This window comes from Barbus barbus (genome assembly GCF_936440315.1).
Source record: "Barbus barbus genome assembly, chromosome: 40".
Classification (NCBI taxonomy): Eukaryota; Metazoa; Chordata; class Actinopteri; order Cypriniformes; family Cyprinidae; genus Barbus; species Barbus barbus.
Genome location: NC_136718.1, coordinates 21,072,204 through 21,091,601, shown reverse-complemented (window position 1 = coordinate 21,091,601; position 19,398 = coordinate 21,072,204). Strand labels below are relative to the sequence as shown.

The 19,398-nt window shown below is 35.9% G+C and overlaps 2 protein-coding genes across 2 annotated transcripts; both read right to left on the bottom strand.

The window, feature by feature from the left end:
- Nucleotides 1–5,942: 5,942 nt before the first annotated feature.
- LOC306859700 (homeobox protein Hox-C4a) lies at nucleotides 5,943–8,011 on the bottom strand. The gene is made up of 2 exons (XM_079400893.1): nucleotides 7,491–8,011; nucleotides 5,943–6,970 (listed from the first exon to the last, which is right to left on the bottom strand). Exons 1-2 carry the CDS (start codon nucleotides 7,921–7,923, stop codon nucleotides 6,597–6,599), a joined length of 807 nt encoding a protein of 268 aa, XP_079257019.1. The 5' UTR covers nucleotides 7,924–8,011; the 3' UTR covers nucleotides 5,943–6,596.
- A 9,872-nt stretch (nucleotides 8,012–17,883) lies between these two features.
- On the bottom strand, nucleotides 17,884–19,398 carry LOC306859580 (homeobox protein Hox-C5a; the record flags this gene model as incomplete). The annotated part of the gene is made up of 2 exons (XM_079400679.1): nucleotides 18,903–19,398; nucleotides 17,884–18,098 (listed from the first exon to the last, which is right to left on the bottom strand). Exons 1-2 carry the CDS (start codon nucleotides 19,387–19,389, stop codon nucleotides 17,884–17,886), a joined length of 702 nt encoding a protein of 233 aa, XP_079256805.1. The 5' UTR covers nucleotides 19,390–19,398.

Genomic DNA, 19,398 nt, shown 5'->3' with positions numbered 1-19,398 from the left:
CCACTTAGGCTTGTTTGTCTAACACTTAACCAGAAGTTAAGGCGTGTTCTCAATTAGCACAAGTTTATGGGCTAGCTAATGGATTTCTAGTCCCCAGCATGCTTTGCGTGTGACTGGATTAGGAGTGTTGTTTTATGTTCTTTTTGCGATAAATAATTATTAGTAGTATTTTTAATGCACAGTTCAGGGGGTGTCTTGATGTTGTAGGATGAACTTATTTTTAACTTAGGCTATTTTATTTCTTAATATAAATTACAACCTACGCTTTAAAAAGTGACGGAGCTATGTCTACCTTTCGATGGTGTTTTTAGGTTAATTCAATCATATTTAATATTTCTGACTTGAATAAAAGCAGTTAATTTATGCTTTTGTCCCATGAAGTACACTTTGACAATATTTTGTTGCATCATAATTCTTTTTTTCAGTTTTTGGCAAGAATTTGTTTTTCAAACAATTTTGGTTTTCTCTGTCGTGTGTCCCCTCTCTTGGTCTGATTTAGTTTGGGTGGCCATTAGGCATTGCATTTGGGGTCATATTGAGTGTAAAGGTTAAGGGGCAAGACATCAGAACAAAGATTATGGAGACTGTTGAGTGCAATGCAGACACTCGTCTTCGCTCATGTTCTTCGTTTCGCATAAAATGTGGCAAAAATGCATAAAAAGTGCAAAAGTCAAAGCCATGGTTAGACTCTCACATAGGACACTTGTCTCTGGAACAAGAGCTGTATTTATGTATTTCATGTGTCGAGCGGATATTCAGTGTAAGGACTGCCACATTTTTGGAAAATAAAATGGTGACCCCCGATTCAACTCTGAGCCTTTCTGCGTCGCTCACCACAGCTCAGTTTACACAGAGGACCTTGTAACAATGCTAAGAACCTACACCTTTCATCGCTAACTTACTAATTGCTTTGAGAAGACACTTATCTAACAAAAATGCATTTTAGAATAAAAAGCCAAAATAACAATGCCTTCAGTACTTCACAGAACAACGTAGCTCCATCTTGTAATGCTAATTTATTATTGTTCATTTATTGAAGTTTTTTTTTATAATTATGAAAGATGCATATTTTAACGTGTATCATGCTTCAGTAAGATATCGTGAGAAATGCTGTACAAGAAAAGCGCCATGCATGGTTATGGAAATTAGAATAGGTAAACCAATGGGGAAGCAAAAGATTTGCTCAAATAGGCAAAAAGTGGTGTGTTGTAAAAACGTAATTTAAATCCTACAAGTCAACTACAGGGCAACCAGATCTATTCACACAGATGACTCGTTACTAGTTTTTAACTACTTCTTTGAAAGAAACAATCAGCTGTTCCCATTATAATGTTATGTCTTGTGGAGTAATTAACATGGTAGAACTTTTCTGTCTTAACGGGTCAGTGTCAGGTTCAGTATTAACACGCAAAGTGTAGTTCTTTACTTCCCATTTAGGTGAGTTGTTATTTCTGGGTCGGTTGCTCGAAAGCAGATTTTAAGTGCTATATGCAAGTGCTGCTACTTTAAAATGAAACTATGTTTCCCGAAAGCCTCGTTATCCGAGTACCTCGTAAATATGTTCATAGATTAACTTTCATTCGGACAGTTTATGCAAGGTAAAGAGAAATCTTCCAATTCAACATTGACACAATATAAAAAGTGTGCATTACTGTGCAACTGCAATCACTACAAAAGTATGAACTATAAAAGCATAAACAACTGTAACTGTATTCAGAATTTTTTTTGAATAATACTTAGGACTACAGACGACAAATTACAATATTAGATAATGTATGTGTATATTTCTTAAACAGTGAATTTGCTACCACACTTATGTTTAACAATAAACAAATGCATTTTTGATAAAGTGTTTGGTAAACGCGCGTTTCTGCAGACAGGTGATGATCTTCTTGCTCTTCCTGCTTGTCTCTTCCTCCTCTTCTTCCTACAAGGGCAGGTTAAAAAACCTAAGCATAAAGCAAAACAGATTTTGTGCAGCGTGGCACTCACTTGTATTGCAGGGCAAACCCTCAGTCATCTTTTTGATTTATGGACGCAAACAAAGAAATGTTCACCTCCTTATACGATACAGTTCACCACAGTGCGGATGGGACCGTGGCCGTAATTGTAGCCCTGCACTGTGTCCTTCTATGATCTTTATGGCTAGCAAATATAGTGTTATAGGTTAACCACTGCCAGATCGCATCTGGTATGATGCTCACATTAATTGAATTACATTATAATTATAATTATTTTCTAAGAATTCAGAAATATTTATACATTTAAATAAATATTATACTATATATATATATATATATATATATATATATATATATATATATATATATATATATATATATATATATATATATATACACATACACATACATACATACAAGGCATACATAGCCTATAAATGTACAAATAATAATCACTCTAAATGGTCATAAATATTAAGTAAATAATTTTAAATATAGCCATTTTTTTAAATAATAAATTATTTATTTTTCTTAACTTACAGTAACTGGACAATAGGACAACTTCTTTAACAAACTGCAGACATTTCCATTTTTTTGCAGTTAGCCTTGTCATTTTGTAAGGTTGTAATTTAAAGTTGTATTTACATTTTATTTTATAACAAACGAGCTATGTGCTGGTTTTGGAAACGGTACACCACCATCATTAAATAATGTACGACAGAAGCGAAGACGATCTTTAGAGGGTGATTTGTAACTTTATTGGAAAACAGGGCTTAGTGGAACTGCTGGCGCCATGTTCCTCATTCTGCATAAATTAAGTTATTGGAATCAGGTATGAGGTATTAGAAAAGGCCTACTGTTTTTACATCTATCTGTGCATTTCTTAATTGCCATCAACAAATACTGTAGGAAAATATATCTAATATAATACTGTTCTAACGGCTAGAAAAAGTTAGTATATTTGGAATTATTTGTACTTGTCACCTAATTAGACTACATCTTATTTAGCAGCAAAATAAAATAATATTCTAAGCTCTGCAGCACAGAGCACTAAAGTAATGTGCCTGAAGATATCATCTTCATCAAATACCAAAACGATTAATACAATTTTAACTTAACCTTTTTGATATTAGTCAGATAGTGTCTTCTGCAATAAATGTTCCAAGGAGCCAACACTCTTTAAAAAAAAATAAAACTAAAAAATAAATAAAATAAAATGAAAAAGGTTTAGTAGTTTATATGTCCTTCATGTGGCAACATCTAAATTAACTGGTTGTATTGAAGTAAAAATATATATATTTAACACGGCTAAATCAACGACACTGAATTCGGTTAAATAGTTATTGTAAGGATCAGATCATGTAGAAGGTGGCCTTTTACAGTGTGAGTAGCTACTAAATATTGTTTGAAATAAAGATTTATACATGCAAAAATGAAACTTGTATGAAAGTTTTTTTGGCTGGCAAGCAGCCACACAACACATGCGATGACTTCATATATCTCCTGTCTCCTAAACGATACAGCTTGTTTGGTTTAATGAATGTAAATATTAGTTTAGCACATTAGAAGTCAAAAGTGATTTATGAGTTATACTCTTTCTTTTAAAATGCTTTTTCGTAACACAAAAGCTGCTTTACATCTGCCGTGAAATGTCAGAAATCTATCAAACAATATCAGCAATAATGCAGCTCTCCCCAGAAAAGGATTCTTAAAATTTCACTGCTGTTTGTTTCACGAAAACAGGTTTGTTTTATATGTTTTTAAAAGCTGTCATACCTGTTTGACTAACACAAAGTCTGCTATTAAATATTTAATAGTCAAAACAAAAATCTATCTGTACACGTATGTTCCGGCCACTTTATATATTTTGTTTAGAACTATATGCCTATTTTGTCTTAATTGTCTTTTTTTCCATTTAGGTGAAGGTAGAAACATTACTTAGAGACTGGTCAGCACTACACTATCAGCTCGAAAATGGATGTCCCCTAAAGAAAAAGTTACAAGGTCGCACGTTAGAAGAGCCTTGTCCCAGAGTTCACCGATCTCGTAGGTCATACGGTGCAAAGCAACAAAGGAGAAACACATTCAGATGTCCTTCTTCTTCTATTGGCACATCAATATAAGCAAAAACCCACAATGAAAGCAAGAGCACCGGTGGAACCCCAGGAAGCCTGTGAGGGTGCACACAGAAGGTACACGTTGAGAGAGCCAGTGGGGTCAAGGGGTGGGAGAGGTCGGCCGACCCGGCTGAAACGAAACTAATGGGACAGAAAATGTGTCCCCAAATTGAACTCGACTTTTCTTAGTCGCCACAAACTTCAATAAAGTACCTTTTCAGCCTCGCGACATGGAGGCGACAGCATCTCGAAAGAGACTGCCGGGATGCTACGATTTAGGCGTGCACATTCATTTCTCTCTGCTGTTCAGTCACATAATGGTCTCTGAATGCAGTTCTGCACCTACTCTTTTCAAGTGCCTTTCCAAAGTCATGGCCAGGCTGAGACGATGGCCAGTGCCTTTCTTCTCATTTAGGTTTGGACAAACTCTCCGCTGAAACATATTTTGCAGTGACGCTTTTGTGCACTATGTACAACTTAATACATTAGAAGTACAATTGACTATTGCTGCCGGACTTGATTGATGGTCTAAAATGACTCACTCCTTTGTGCTTCTCAGCCCCCCACTTAGCAAGCCGTTGTGTAATCTTCATTCAACTCAGGCCGATTTACAATTAATCAAACACATTCCTTATTTTCTGTACATGTTCTTTTTCTTCGAGAATTGATATCAATAGAGACGCTAAGTGTTCTAATATTTAAATTTTAATATATTCTTGTGCATTTAGAAAAAAAACGAAAACATCACAATAGAATTTCAACTCATTTGCATGTGGGAGCGTTCTGTGCAGCATTGTAACTGGCAAGGCCACAGCGTGCAGATTTGGCCCTGTGTGTCTAGATCCTACTATCTGCTTTGGCGATGACGTTGCTTCGAACACGATCTAGCGCCACTTTTTAAAAATAACAATATGACACACAAAGAGGAGTGGCCTGAATCAGAACTTTCGAGGTACTAGGATTATATTTCACAACATGCAAATTGCTTCTTTAAAAAATAGCAATATGGACATAGTTGACCGAATTCACAGCCTTTGTCTCTTTACATTGGTCTTTTTACACACTTTTCCCATAACAGCTATTTTTGCAACTGTGTTTAGTCACGGTTATTTTGTAATAAATCATGTCATACTATATTGCAACTGAACATATCAAGATTAATTAGCATTAATTTAAATACTAACGAATTTCAAAATATGTTTTACTTAAACTCAACAAAACTAAGCACATTTAAAAAATGTTCCATTAAGTCCATAAATTGTTAGACCTATTTTTACATTCTCAATTTTCACTGTTTAGTTTATCCATAAAATAAAACGAATTGCTTGAATTAGTTTCTCAGCTTCATAAGGCTTGAAATCAATAGTGGAAAAATAGAAGCAGTGCAGGACATTTTTGAATAGGCTACTGGAATTGATTTTTAGGGACATTTTCAGCCACGTTGAAAACAGTATAATTAATAATAACATGAAAAGCGAAGAGGTCCCTACTAAAAAGGCCCGATTTATGTGCCACGTTAAAGGCGTACATTAGAAAGTGATCGGTGCATAACCCATGCTAACCCGCACAAACTGAGCGCTTAAATGTGAGAGACTGTGTTGTAGATATTAGAGGTTGTATGGCAGAAATAAAGTGTCTAATTAATTTTCTGCAAGAACGAAAGCTGCCACCCCACTGACACCACGTAGATTTTTAAATGCAAGGATAACGTTGTTACTTTTGGGCCTACATCTGCATATTCAACTGACTACTAACACGAAAGTCTCTACATCCCCTGTTAAAAATTATAGAGAATATATTTAACTATTTATGCACGGAAATTTAATCTACATTGCATATTAATAAAAGTCACTCAAGTCTAGGTAAAACTAATAGACACTTACGTTTTATTGACCAATATAATTAGCACAAATACACTAAACTGGTTTTATTGCATCTCACAACAATCTGCTGTTAATAGCCTAAACACAACGCCATCACAACAAAAACTAAATGATAATTTAAAATCTTAACCTTTCCATACGACAGACAACCCACAGCATGATTTACATTAAAAGAAAACAAAGACTTTTCAGATCTTTTTTTTTCTATCGATACCCACGATAGTGTTTTTCATTTACAGTACAAAAAAAAAAAAAAAAAAAAACGTACCAGCTCTCTCAAGTGAGAAATAAATAGATTCGTTGTGCACTTCACCTTGGCAGCTGGGCAAAGAAAGGCCCAAATAACATTTGAATAAAATGTCCATATCCTGCTTCGCCCAAAATATTTCTCTTGTGAAAAAAACAAAAACAAACAAACATCATATTGATTCAGTTTTAGATAAATTAAACCCTGTTTCGCGTAAAAAATAATCCATAGGTATTCGCAATAATCCATGCTATATAACATGCATTTTATATAACTGTGGACTTAAAGCAACCCGCTTTACGCACAAGATACCTACGAAAACAAAATATATTATATTTTATAAATAATCAGTCATTTGATCTCCCCTTCTCTCCTCGAAATAGTTCTCTTATAACCTTGTAATATCCTCGCCACGCTCGGTTCCGGAGAGGTCCTCGGAGGCTGACATGGTGTTAGTGGTGGAAGCTGCCGCCACAACGCCAGCCGCTGAGCTTGTGTTGGACCCGGAGGAAATGCCCGTAGAGGAAGAGGATCTGACTTTGGTGTTTGGCAGCCTATGGTCTTTTTTCCACTTCATCCTGCGGTTCTGAAACCAAATTTTGATTTGCCTCTCCGAGAGGACCAAGGAATGAGCAATCTCGATACGTCTTCGCCGTGTTAAATACCGATTATAGTGGAATTCCTTCTCCAATTCTAAGACTTGCTGGCGAGTGTAAGCAGTTCTAGACCGCTTGGGTTCCGCTCCATTGTAACTAGAGTTCACTGGAAAGAGGAGAAGCAAAGGGAAAGAAAGAAAGAAATAACAGAACAGAAAAGAAAAGAAAAGCAGCGAGGGAAGGATAGGGTAAACAAGTGTGTCTTTCATTGAGAAATGGTGGCGACAGAGGAAATGAGGGTGGGCTAAAATATATAAAAGTTAGCTTTCTATAATAAGGCTAAAATCACATTGGACTCAGCACTGAATTATTAATGCAACATTATAAAGCTTAGTTTTTCTCTGGTCCCAGATCTCCCTCACTCTCTCGCACACTCATAACAAGAGAAGCCACATGGTGATACGACTGCCCAGAGTATACCTCGGCTATAAAATTTATGGTGGGTGTAATTACCAATGCCTAGTCGTAAATCCGCCTCAATTGTGCCATTTCAAAGGCTTCTATCCTATCGTAGCAGAGGCTGGCCAGGGGATGAGTGTAAAAAGGAGTGAGGCAGACGGAGAGAGAGAGTTAGGATGAGGGGTGAGCTTTATAGTGCTTAAGAGAAATACGCTCAAGTTGCCTACCGGTGCTGACGTGAATTTTCTTCATCCAGGGGTACACTACGGGTTGTTTGGCAGAAGCTGAGCTGTTGGGATGCTCCGGGGTGGCTTGATTGCAGGCGGAGGATGCAGCCGGAGGGGTGGCAGGAGACAGGGGTAACGGTGGGGGCTCACATGAGGCAGATTGCCCTTTTCCGAGCAGGTGCCCCGCGTGAGGCAGTCCATGTCCTCTTTGAGTATCAGGCTCAGGGATGCTTGCACAGTTATACTGACGCTCCTGGTAGCTTGCCCGCGGAGGGTATAACTCCTGGTGGTGATGCTGGTAGCCACTGTCCCTTGCACGGCTGTAATAGTCGGGGCTGTGTTCGGGAATGTAGCTATTTTGCGAATATTCCTCGCAAGGAGGAAATTTCGGATCGATGTAGTTAGAGTCCATCAAATACGAGCTCATGATCATTAATTTCTGGAGTGGAAAATAATTTTTCTAGCTTTGTCGTTTTTCTGCTCCATAAAGCCCTCCTACTAGCGAGCAACCCTGTAAAGTTACTTTTACCACGTGATACGATGGCCCAATGGCATGGGGCGATGTAGTCCCCGGATAAGGAACCACAGCTTTCGCAAATATACCTTCAATTTTCCGCCATTGTCCGCGAAGTCTTTCAGTCTCTCTATCCCTCTCTCTCTCATTCTCTCTCTCTCTCTCTCTTTCTCTCTCTCTCGCTCTCTCTCTCCCCCTTTCTCGCTCTCTCACACTCATACACAATGGCCAAATCTTCTCGGATCATGCCACAGCACCTAGAGATGTTTCTCAGTTAACTTGTGCATGTGCTGTTAACCTAAAATATTTGAGCTAATTACACTGTTTAAAATATATAACAATTAAATTAAATAATAAAAAATCCATCACATTTAAACTTCAGTTTAAAACGGATCAGATATAGGCTACTTAACTACAGCTAATAATTACACAACACTATCCTGTGCTATTTTACCACGCTTTTTATTACAGAAAGTTAGCCTCCTTAACATGAAGGCAAATAAATATTTTAGAATCAGCATATTTTCTCTTATCTCTAATCTGTATATGCCAGTGCAAAGCAAATTTCCTGAATAATTGGCACATAGTCTAATATGTCGTTATCCCTATTATTTACATAGGCTACAGTTAATAAAATAACCAAGTGAAACTACGTTATAAATTATATTTATACAGTTAACTTACGATTCCACGACTTCAGGCAAAATGTGGAGGTTGAGAGCAGATTTGGTGTTTAATTAAGCTATAAAGGCTTTAAATTAACCGTTTACAGCGATTGCATACATCATATTTCCACTTCTACGACCTACGACCATTTTGGCTAAGTATGTTTGTCCTCATGTAGTCCTGCTCATTCAAACTCCTCTACTTCTGATAGCAAGCACACACGACTTTCATGCAAAGTCACGTGCCTCTGATCGAGATGAATACAAACCCAACTTGGCTTTCGTGGCTTTTACGCCGCCCATGTATTCCTGTAGAGACGTATTTGCGATTTTCATGTTTTGGACACAAATTCGGTTCTACAGGGTACATATAGACGACTACTGACAGGCCTTTCCTCTATTGGAAGTTTTAAAACAGAATTCAACGTACAAAATAAGTCTTAGACTATGACCTCTTCACCATCTTGAATAGGGGCTAAAGCATTTTCTGGGGAGAGGTTTCTGTTTGGTATCTATTTGGTCAGAATAAATATCTATAGGGGACTGGTACATTAATATATATATTTTTAGTAATATTCGTTAGTCTTTACTTAAAAAACGTCAAAATAAAAATTGTAATTGCTTTGTTTTAATTTTATTTTTTATCATTTTAATTATTTATTTTTCATTTGCTCAAAAACAATATGGCAGTAAAACTTGACAATCAGTCGTGAAACCAACAAACTACTTTTTTCTTTAGACGGATTTGGAAATGCTGTTATTTATTTAGAATCACATTCATTCATTCATTCATTTAGAACACAATTTATTAGCCTTTTCACTTGAACCACATGCACAACAAACACATTGTTCCATTCAACACAAATTGTTTACGTTATGACAGAATTAATGTCATGAGAAATTATTATTTTTTTCGTTGAGGTTAAATGTGTTTTGAAGAGTTCTGCCTTTTTTATATTTTCCATATCACATTTCAACACTCCAATAGGTTAAGTAAATAATATTGAGAACGTAAAAGAAAGTGAGTGGGCATGAGAGGGAAAAAGGATAAACAATTTTACTATCAAATTCTATTAAATCTCGAAAACATAGGAGCACCCACTTGAATATTCCGTCTCAAACATGTTGTGCACAAAGCGGACACGTGACAGCACTGATGAAAAATAAGTTTCTTTTGTTCCTTGGGGTTTATTGTGCACGCTATTACCATATGACCGCCCGGTAACCTGCAACCCTGCATTTCTCTCCTGAGTTTAGCTATCTGAACGGGAACAGATACGAAACAAATAAGGAAACAAACAAATCAATAAAGTAGAAAAACAGGAAAGATATTCTAAACTTTTTGAATCCATGTAGGCTATACATAAGCAGCAGAGCCCATATTTTCAAATCCAAATTTCAACCCACCAGAGAAAAATAAGTGATTATTTTTTATTTTCCCCTAAATATATCGAAAACAAACAAACAGGACAGAACTCTATCACAAATTAAATGCTCGGAAGCCGCCGTCTTGCCTTATTTCAAGTCTTTTATTTTACTTCGAGACCCTACAGATGTGATAGGGATTTTTTGCCCACCCCCACCGGCCTGAAAACGCCCCCATCCACCCACTCGGCACTGCTCTATAGTGTTGCGGACGCATTTTAATATTAGTTAGACAGCCTGACCCGCATTTCACCCCTCGCGTTCGACTCGTTCCAATAGTTCACTGCCAAGGAGTTATTGATGAGCGAAAAGCGATGAATTCCCTCTGCACATAAATGGCCTCAGATCCTGCACCAGCTCAATAACTAGTTATAATGTAGAGACTTCCAAAAAGCCATAACCGCCGGCGAATTTGCCTGATGATTCATTTGTATATAGGTGATTCTTCCCAGACATAGACAGATAGATAGATAGATAGATAGATAGATAGATAGATAGATAGATAGATAGATAGATAGATAGATAGATAGATATAGAAAGAAAGAAAATAATTCAGTAGAATATTCTGTATGTAAATAAGGTGTGATTTTAGATGGAAGGATATGCCAGTTGTCTAAAACCAGAATCTATGCATGAACGAATGACATTTTAGGCCTATATGATATTTAATGTATGCCCTTTGCAGTAATTTTGAATGATTCCATTTTTGGGCGCATTTTTCTTGTCTTAAATATCGAGTCAATTTTAGTTCAAGTGACCCAAGTTGTTCTACAATATAAAAAGTGCAAGGCCTTTATTATTATTATTATTATTTATTTTCATCTTTTGCACTCTTATGCATTTAAAGTCTGATTTAGGTTTGTTTAACTCTTGACTGTGCAAGTTCTTTAAGAAATCATGAATATTATTTTACATCATTGATTACTTATTTGAGGTGGGATCCATTTTTGAGTCTGTTGTTCGTCTCTTCTCTGTGAACAAAATAGCCTACGTCTTTTATGTATTTGTTGTTGTTTTTTACGTTATTTTATGATTTTATATTTTTATATAATTTATTTTTGTTTATTATTTTAAGGCTTAACATGCTTAAAACAGGTGAGTCTTGTTACACATAGAATTTTGTATTTATAGTTTAACGTAGGCTATGTAATAATGTAGTTTTATTTTAATGTATATTAAAATATGGCGTTAGATTACACCATATGTAAATAAATAGACAATGTGTATTAACATTTATTGTTATGTCTAGCCTACATTTTTAAACATATTAAAGAGCGCTTATTGGCTCACTAGCACGACAAACAGCTGAAACTACAGCTCCTTGCCACTGACACATGGGCATATGCTGTAGTTGTTCGCCGCTATTGTCAGGGAACACTGCCCTCTGTGTTTCTACGCAGCGAATATTATACTAGAACAAGAAAATAACGGTAAGACTTACCAAGGCAACAATGAGGTCCTCCTTGCCCTTTACGTTCACAATTTCCTCATGCGCTAAAAAGAAAGAAAGCAATTTAGAAAATAAAAATAACTTAAATATACTTGTCTTGTAAGGATATCATTTCTAACCATATAAAGCATTTGACACAGATTTACAATAATGGAAATGCTGTGATGGAAATGCACTCTTTCAATTTCCTGGTAAGTATTTAAATTAATATTTGAGTAAAGTTTATGTAATCAGTTAAAAAAAAAAATCATGCATGAAATATGTCTACCAAAATTGCAACTCAATACAAAGTTGCATATATTAATAATTTAAATTGCATTTAAATGATTTATTGTTCATTATGTTTTCATGTTTTTAGTACAACTTCTCTTTGTCTCTCATTGAGGGTGAACTGTCCAAAGGCACGATCCTTTAAAGTGGGACAAGGCTATGTATTTAGCACAGGTTATTTTCAGAACTATTTCCTTGATGAATGTAGTTATTTTTGCAACAATGGAGGACCTAAAATTAATTCCTACTTGGTCAGGTCATCATGGCAATTCAGAATATATATATATATATATATTTTTTTTTTTTTTTTTTAAAGAATGTGGCATGTTTTCTTCTTTCTGGTTTACAGCCTCATAGTATAAGAAAATTATCAGTATGTAAATGTGGGCTGAATGCACATACAGTGTTGGGCCACTGTTTGTCATCGAGATGAATGGCAAAAAATATTATATACATAGAGTGTGAAATATAGCTGTTTTTGTGATGTTCAGTATATACTCAATGCTACAATTAACCAAGCTCAACACTGGAAAAAAGATACATCTAAACACTATGGTATAATTTCAACCAAATGTAAACTGTGTTTAGTCATAAAATTCCTGCATTAAAGTCAAAGTATTTGCTATTACATACCAATGTTTTATTGTAGCAAATGCAGCTTATGTTGTCATCACCAAAGGTTTCCTCAGTAAATCATAATCTTGACACTCATTTATTAAGAAAACCACCAGTCCAAGTACCAACTTGAATTTTGTTTTTCATTCATTCACCTCATCCATCACTGAATGAAGAACAGTTTATCCACAAAGAGAACAAAGGTACTGTTTTTTTATTTTTTAAATGCCTGTCCAAACAGGAACTGTCTACAAACAGAACATGAATTGTTCCAAAATTGAAAGCATTGCCTTGTTTATTTACTCTGCATGCCTTGGCATGATTTCCAACTCTGTCATTTACTCATTCTTTCTGAAGGTATCTATGTGTTGAATGAAACTGCTGCTATTTTCCATGTATGGTTAGTTAGATAGTAATCTGGTAGATGACAAAAGAATATGTTGAACCCAGAGTAACCTGCACTGGAAGAGACAAAAACAGAGGAATATAAAACTATTGCCCCCTATTGGCAGTTAATGTTTTGACACAGTATTCAAAGACTTAATGATAATATAAAAAGATGCACAAAAAGGCTTACTAAAAATAGTGAAGCTGGGTTTATTCTTTATTATGAATTCATTTTAATTTAGTGTTCACTCTTTCAGGTACAACAATTATTATGAAACAAAATGTTTATCTTTTCATAACAGTGGACATTTACTGAATGTGTTTGTGATGGTTGGTTGTACCACAGTATACACCACATGACCCATTTATTCTCTGAATGACTTACCATTTTCCAAACCTATTAACTATTGATAATATTCTAGTCAGTGTACAATAGAGAATATTATCCACCTCGATCAACCTTTGAGTGAGTAAAACCTGCACCTACTCTGAGCAGTTATACAGCTACGCACTTCTGCTTTGATCTGATAACAGTGGAGTACATTCATATGATGTCATTGTCAGCATTGTTATTCTTAGATAACTGAATAAACATAAATATGAACACAGCATAATCTGAGAAAGGTATATGTTTAAAAAAAATTGTAATAATAAAGCAACAATTTATATTTTTTCCAAATATATTTGAAATGTAATTGTTTAAATGTTTCTAGATTTCTGTTTATGGGAAATATGGACATTAAAAATGAAAGCTATGAATGAAAATCTATAAAATTGACTATTGATGTGGTGTAACATTCTTGAATATATTATAAACATTCATATATGTGTGTATAATTCACAACAATAATGATTTATTACCGCCAATGGATTGGTAAACATTGACAATTTAATCTATGTTTTTGTTAGAATGTCAAATAAGATAGACTTACACTTAGCTAAACTATTTCTTGCTTACACGTAACTTTATCAATTTCAACTTAATAACAACTTTAACTTAATACTAACTGAAGTTCTATCATTTAAATATTTTACAAATGACACTTGATATCAGTTAAAACCCCTCCTACTGCTTTTAATAAGGGGGGGGGGGGGGACACACACACAAAACAAAGGCATTTCTTTGAGCCTGGAGGAAAGAACATTGGGAAGCCATGGAATTTACAACTCGGCAGTATTTACAACCAGACACAGCCTTATAAGACAGAGCTAGAGCTCTTTACACTGTTGTTTTCTGTTTGGATACCACAAAATGCAATCAGGGATTGATATTGAAAAGTAATTTTGTGAAATATTTGCAAATATGACTCTTACCATATTCAATTTTTTTCAAAATAATGTCTCTCTCTCTCTCTCTCTGTCTCTTTTGTTTAAAACAAGGTAAACTGAACTGAAATGGTAAAAGACATAAAATGATCAAATGAGGGTACATTAATTGCGATGCACAGTTTGATTAAAACTCTGAGTTTGTGATTAAAGCTGCCTTATAACTATTTTTTCTTTTCTCAGCTGCATGACAAAAAAGCAACTACATTTCAGACCCTCATAAAAACAACCAGTGTTATATCAACTCAAATGTCCTTTCCTTAAACTTTTTATTGTTAGTTTGTTTTTGTATTGTATTGTATTGTGTTGTACAAGTATAAACCTTGCACAGCAAAATGGCCCGAATTAGTTCATAAAGCCAAAACTGATGCATTGGTTCTTTTTATTTAAATTAAGTTCTCAAAATATATCACAGGCCTCCACAATAGAAACACAGCAGTATGAAGATGGCAGTGGAGTTTCCTCTCAGCAAAGATCACAGTGCACAGATTAAAGAGAACATTGTGGATGAACAAAGCAGTCTGACTTCTTCTGTTTCCAAGCACAACATCATAAAGTAAGATATGGCTTAAACTCTTCATACCATGATTATAATGGTCAAGTGGAGCCTCATCTGTCAAATAAAGACCACTGAATATCCGGTGTTGAAAACCAACAAATAACAGTGGTAATTTTTTTTATAAAATATACTTTCTCATTTGCCTTTGAACAATTTAGAGTCATTTCAGGTTTTTTTTCTTGGTTAATCATGTGACTCTACCTCACCATCCTCACTGCCCTGTACATGACCCCACCTCACAACACCACATCTTCTCTGCCCTGCACATGACCCCACATTATGTCCGATCTAAAGATCTATGTTCTGCGCTCTCATCTGCAAACCAATACAAGATCACTTAGCTTCTCACAGTCCTTCACCTTCAATTTTAACACAACATACGTATCCTAGGCACAAACAGCACTTTTCGAAGTACAAAAGGTATTTTTATATACGCACATTCTAGATCTCAAATACTGCATATAAATTACGATCCAAGGCAAAAGTTTTTATACATGTACAATGGTTTTAAGATGCTTTTTTGAGTACATAAGTATCATGATATACAGAATTAGATTTGAAGCTCTTGCCAGAACAATAATTCTATATCAATGCCAAATTAACAGTAATATACAAATGCACAAACGTACACTCTAGACCTTTGAAATTGATCAAAACTGAACAGATGAGGACACATTTGCGCATCACTTGACACAATTTCTCCATGAACTATTGAATTACATCCTTGATTAATTCCCGAGGGTGTTGCGGAGGAAAGAACATATTTAATTAAATAGAGGAAAACAAGATTATTAACTTACTGCAACCGCCTGGGATCCATTTGGGAGAGTCGAACATCTACAGACCCTGACGCGAGTAACCCACACTAACAGGCTCTAAGTCGTTCTCTCAGAGATAAGACTAGCCAACAGCTGCGATTACGGACAGTTAACATTATATATGATGTAAATATATTGAGGGTTTGTCAGGTCTTGCAGGCCATAAAACCCACTTTAATGACCCCACGTGCTCTTCCTGCACCACTCACTGGTCCTGCTTTGGGCAATTGGCATAAATAACCCTCAAAACTTCAAAATACGTGGCAAGAGAGCTAAAAAAAGAGGGGTTTGTGTAAAAAGCAACATAGTAACCACAGTAACTCGCAATGTGGCCCATTCGGTCAAGATAGCGAGTTTAGAAAATGAAAGAAGCATGGAAATTTACATTGAATCTCCAATATAGGTGAGTGAGACGATTCTAAAATGAAAGCACTTTTGAAACAGTAGTATAAATTGACTAGCTGCCTGTTTTTATTTTCAGATTAGTGTGTAGCTACATATAATTTTACAGTCATATTTTTTTTTTTAGAAATAGCCTATATAGATTAAAATGTTCCGTGGCATTTCAAATAAGTTACTTTTAGCGCGGAGAAGGCATGAATTAAAAACTAAAATATGTCAAATAAACAGGAAAGGAGCCTGAGTGTAGAACGAGAAAGAGCCAGTCATAAATATGCATTTTGCTCTTGTGTCCTTTATTTGACACGGGCCTGGATTACATGATTTCGGCGCATAGGGTGACTGACATCATATGTCTCATTATCTAAATGATAAATTTCAACAATAATGTATTAGCATGAGAAATTCACTCTTAACGTCTTTAATTATGTGCTTCACACGATGGACGATTAATAACGCTGTTGTTTCATAATGCAAATGCATTTTCGAAAAATAATTCGTGTATTCATAATTTTTAGTATTTGACTAACTATCATTGTTCTTATGAGCTCTGTGTACCAAAACGTCACTTTGAAATGTTTGTGTAAACTTCCGCCGATCTGTTAAAAAAGGAAACAGTTGTCAGTGTATGATGGGTGAGAGGAAGTGCTGTAAAAGTTTATTGGGGTCATAAAGTTTTATGTGCCTCCGTTTAAGGGCTACTGTAAATAAGTGACCAGAGCGTTAAAGTTCAATCATGTCTCATCACTGGAAGTATACACATTCAGACCTGGTCCTCGATGGACGCACGAATATTGATCAAAATTATATTAAATTCGCGCAGAACGATTTCCTCTCTCAACTCTGCACGATTTATCAAACGGGCCTTGAGTGCAAAAATGCATTGTGTAAAGAAAGACTCTTTTTTTTTTTGTTCCTGTTGCTTCAACAGACAAAAAAATTATGTTAACAATAGGATATTCTTTAAGGTTAATCAAGTTTATTTACAATGATACCACATTGGACGTTTTATTAGACACAGATGGCTTTTAACCCAGAAGTGAGGAAACTTTCTGATATGTTGCCACTATTGACAATTTAATCATTACTGTAATAATACATTACTGACTGGAAAATTATCGATGTGGCTTAGCAGTGAAACTTCGAAAACAAACGGTTGGAAAAACAGAAATAATGGATCATAGAACAAATGCGGTTCACACAAAAGTAGGTCGTGTAGCTTGTTTGGTATGAGAGGTATCAATAAGCCACTCCTTACAGTCGTTACAGGATGCCCCATATATGCTCCTCAAGTGTAGAGTGTATAGAAACAAAAGTCAAGGTACCTGCCTGAAAAAATTGCCCCCAAAAACATAGTCAGTGAAAGAGCAAAATGTTCTGTTTGCACAGTATTTAAACAAACAATCTTTAAGAGAAAATTACCATTTGGCTGCTGGCTGACAGACAACATGATACACAGCGATAAATATGACACTATAGTTGTTGCATTATCATCGTGGCGTGCGGTTTACCATCCTCGTGTGGATATTATAGTTGCATATATATGTATTTAGAACAGAAAGTACAATGGATAAAAAGACAAGTCCCATCAAAAAGCAAAATGCAATGGGCAAATTGATGACTGTTCAAGCAAAGCACCACATTATTTGCACTTAAATTATGCAAAACATAACTGGATGCAGGCCTTGGTATATTATGTAGGTTATTGATACAAGTGAAATTAGTAAAGCATATTCAAATAAAGTTTAAGTTCATACATTACTCAAATAAGTACCTCCCGCACTCTGGGGAGGGAGCACTATCAATAAATATTGAAAATATGGACATATTCACATAACAACATGATATTGTAGACAAATGAAGACATCAACTGTTGTGAACAAGAAAATCTATTTTAAATCGTTTGTTATTTGAGTACAACTTAACACTGCTTTTATTTTCAAGCTGAAGCCGTACACCACGTTATTATAGTCCTCCTTTCACTTTCAACTTTGAGTCCTTCTTCCACTTCATGCGACGGTTCTGGAACCAAATTTTAATTTGGCGCTCATTCAAGCAGAGGTTATTGGCAATCTCGATACGTCTGCGACGTGTGAGGTATCGGTTGAAATGGAACTCTTTCTCCAACTCCAGAGTCTGGTACCGGGTGTAACTGGTTCGTGACCTTTTACCATCAGATTCTGAGGTGGCATCAGAAAGATATTGGGTTACCTATATTTGTAAAATTTGATCGATTGTCGTCCTCATGCATATTATTATAAAATCAATTTTCATAATCATTGATGAAGTTGCCACCAAACACAATCCATAGAATGTAATATGAAAACATCAAGCATTATGAAATCCAAAATGAAAACAGTGGACAGGTGGTATGACGCTAATGTTTATTTATTCTGAAATAAGAAAGTGTCATGCACAGAAATAACACAAACATAATGAAACAATCATAACTGTGAGGAGGCCACGAGCATGTACTGACAAAATATTGTAAAAGCTGAGCAAAAAAGACATTGGGATTGCAATGCCTCAGTATTTAGAGAATGCAAAATTGACCTAATAGTTTTGCTGTACTTTACTCCAGCGGTGAAGAGTGCAACCGGAAACAAAATGCATGTGTATGCAAAGATTCGTTTGAAATATCACTTCACTTAGCCTAAATAACATGTAAACTCCCTTTAATTCTTAAAGCAAGAAATAATACGTAAATTTACATGTTATGATTTTTTTGCTTTTCTTAACCAATTATTTCTCCATAAATTTGACCGGGGATCACCTCTTCACAGTAACAGGACAGGTTTACGAGCAATAGATGCCTTTGTCATAAAATTTACGGCCGCTAGTTTTATTATTTCCTGCGTTTGGCCTATAAAACTCAAGAGGAAAAATATGGAGCGACAAAACAGGGTAGGAAGGAGATGCAATGACGAGGATGAGATGCGTGCAGTTTTCCTCTCTTCTAAAACAAACTTTAAACGTAACTTTACCGTGGCTCATGTGTAGCTTTGTCATCCACGGATAAATCTGCGGCTGAGACTGGTTCTGACGCTGAGTCGAATTAGTTTGTTGCTTTATCGCTGAAGTAGTCTCCATTTTGATATCGTCTGTGCGGCTCTTGCCGCTGGGCTTCTCCATAACTTCCATATTCCCCTCGGCTTTTTGGCTCAACAGTCCGTGACTGAGGGGGTTGTACCCGTGAGTGCTTACAAAGCTACGAGAGCCCTGAGCTGAACAGGTCTGTGTTCGCTGAACTGCTGCGCTGCTCCTTGCACGGTCGGTTGTGTTTATCGCCTCCTGTTTCAAAGAGTTGGAGGGGATTTGAGAACTGAACGATCCGCCGAGAGCAAGCCCTTCGTACGCGTAATTGGACTCGTGGAACTCAGAGTGAGCTCCATAGTTGCCAAAAGTGTGCATTCTACAAGAGGAGGCGTCTTGCGTTTGCTTAGAAAAAGACTTTCCAACGTATGAGCTCATTCTATTTCC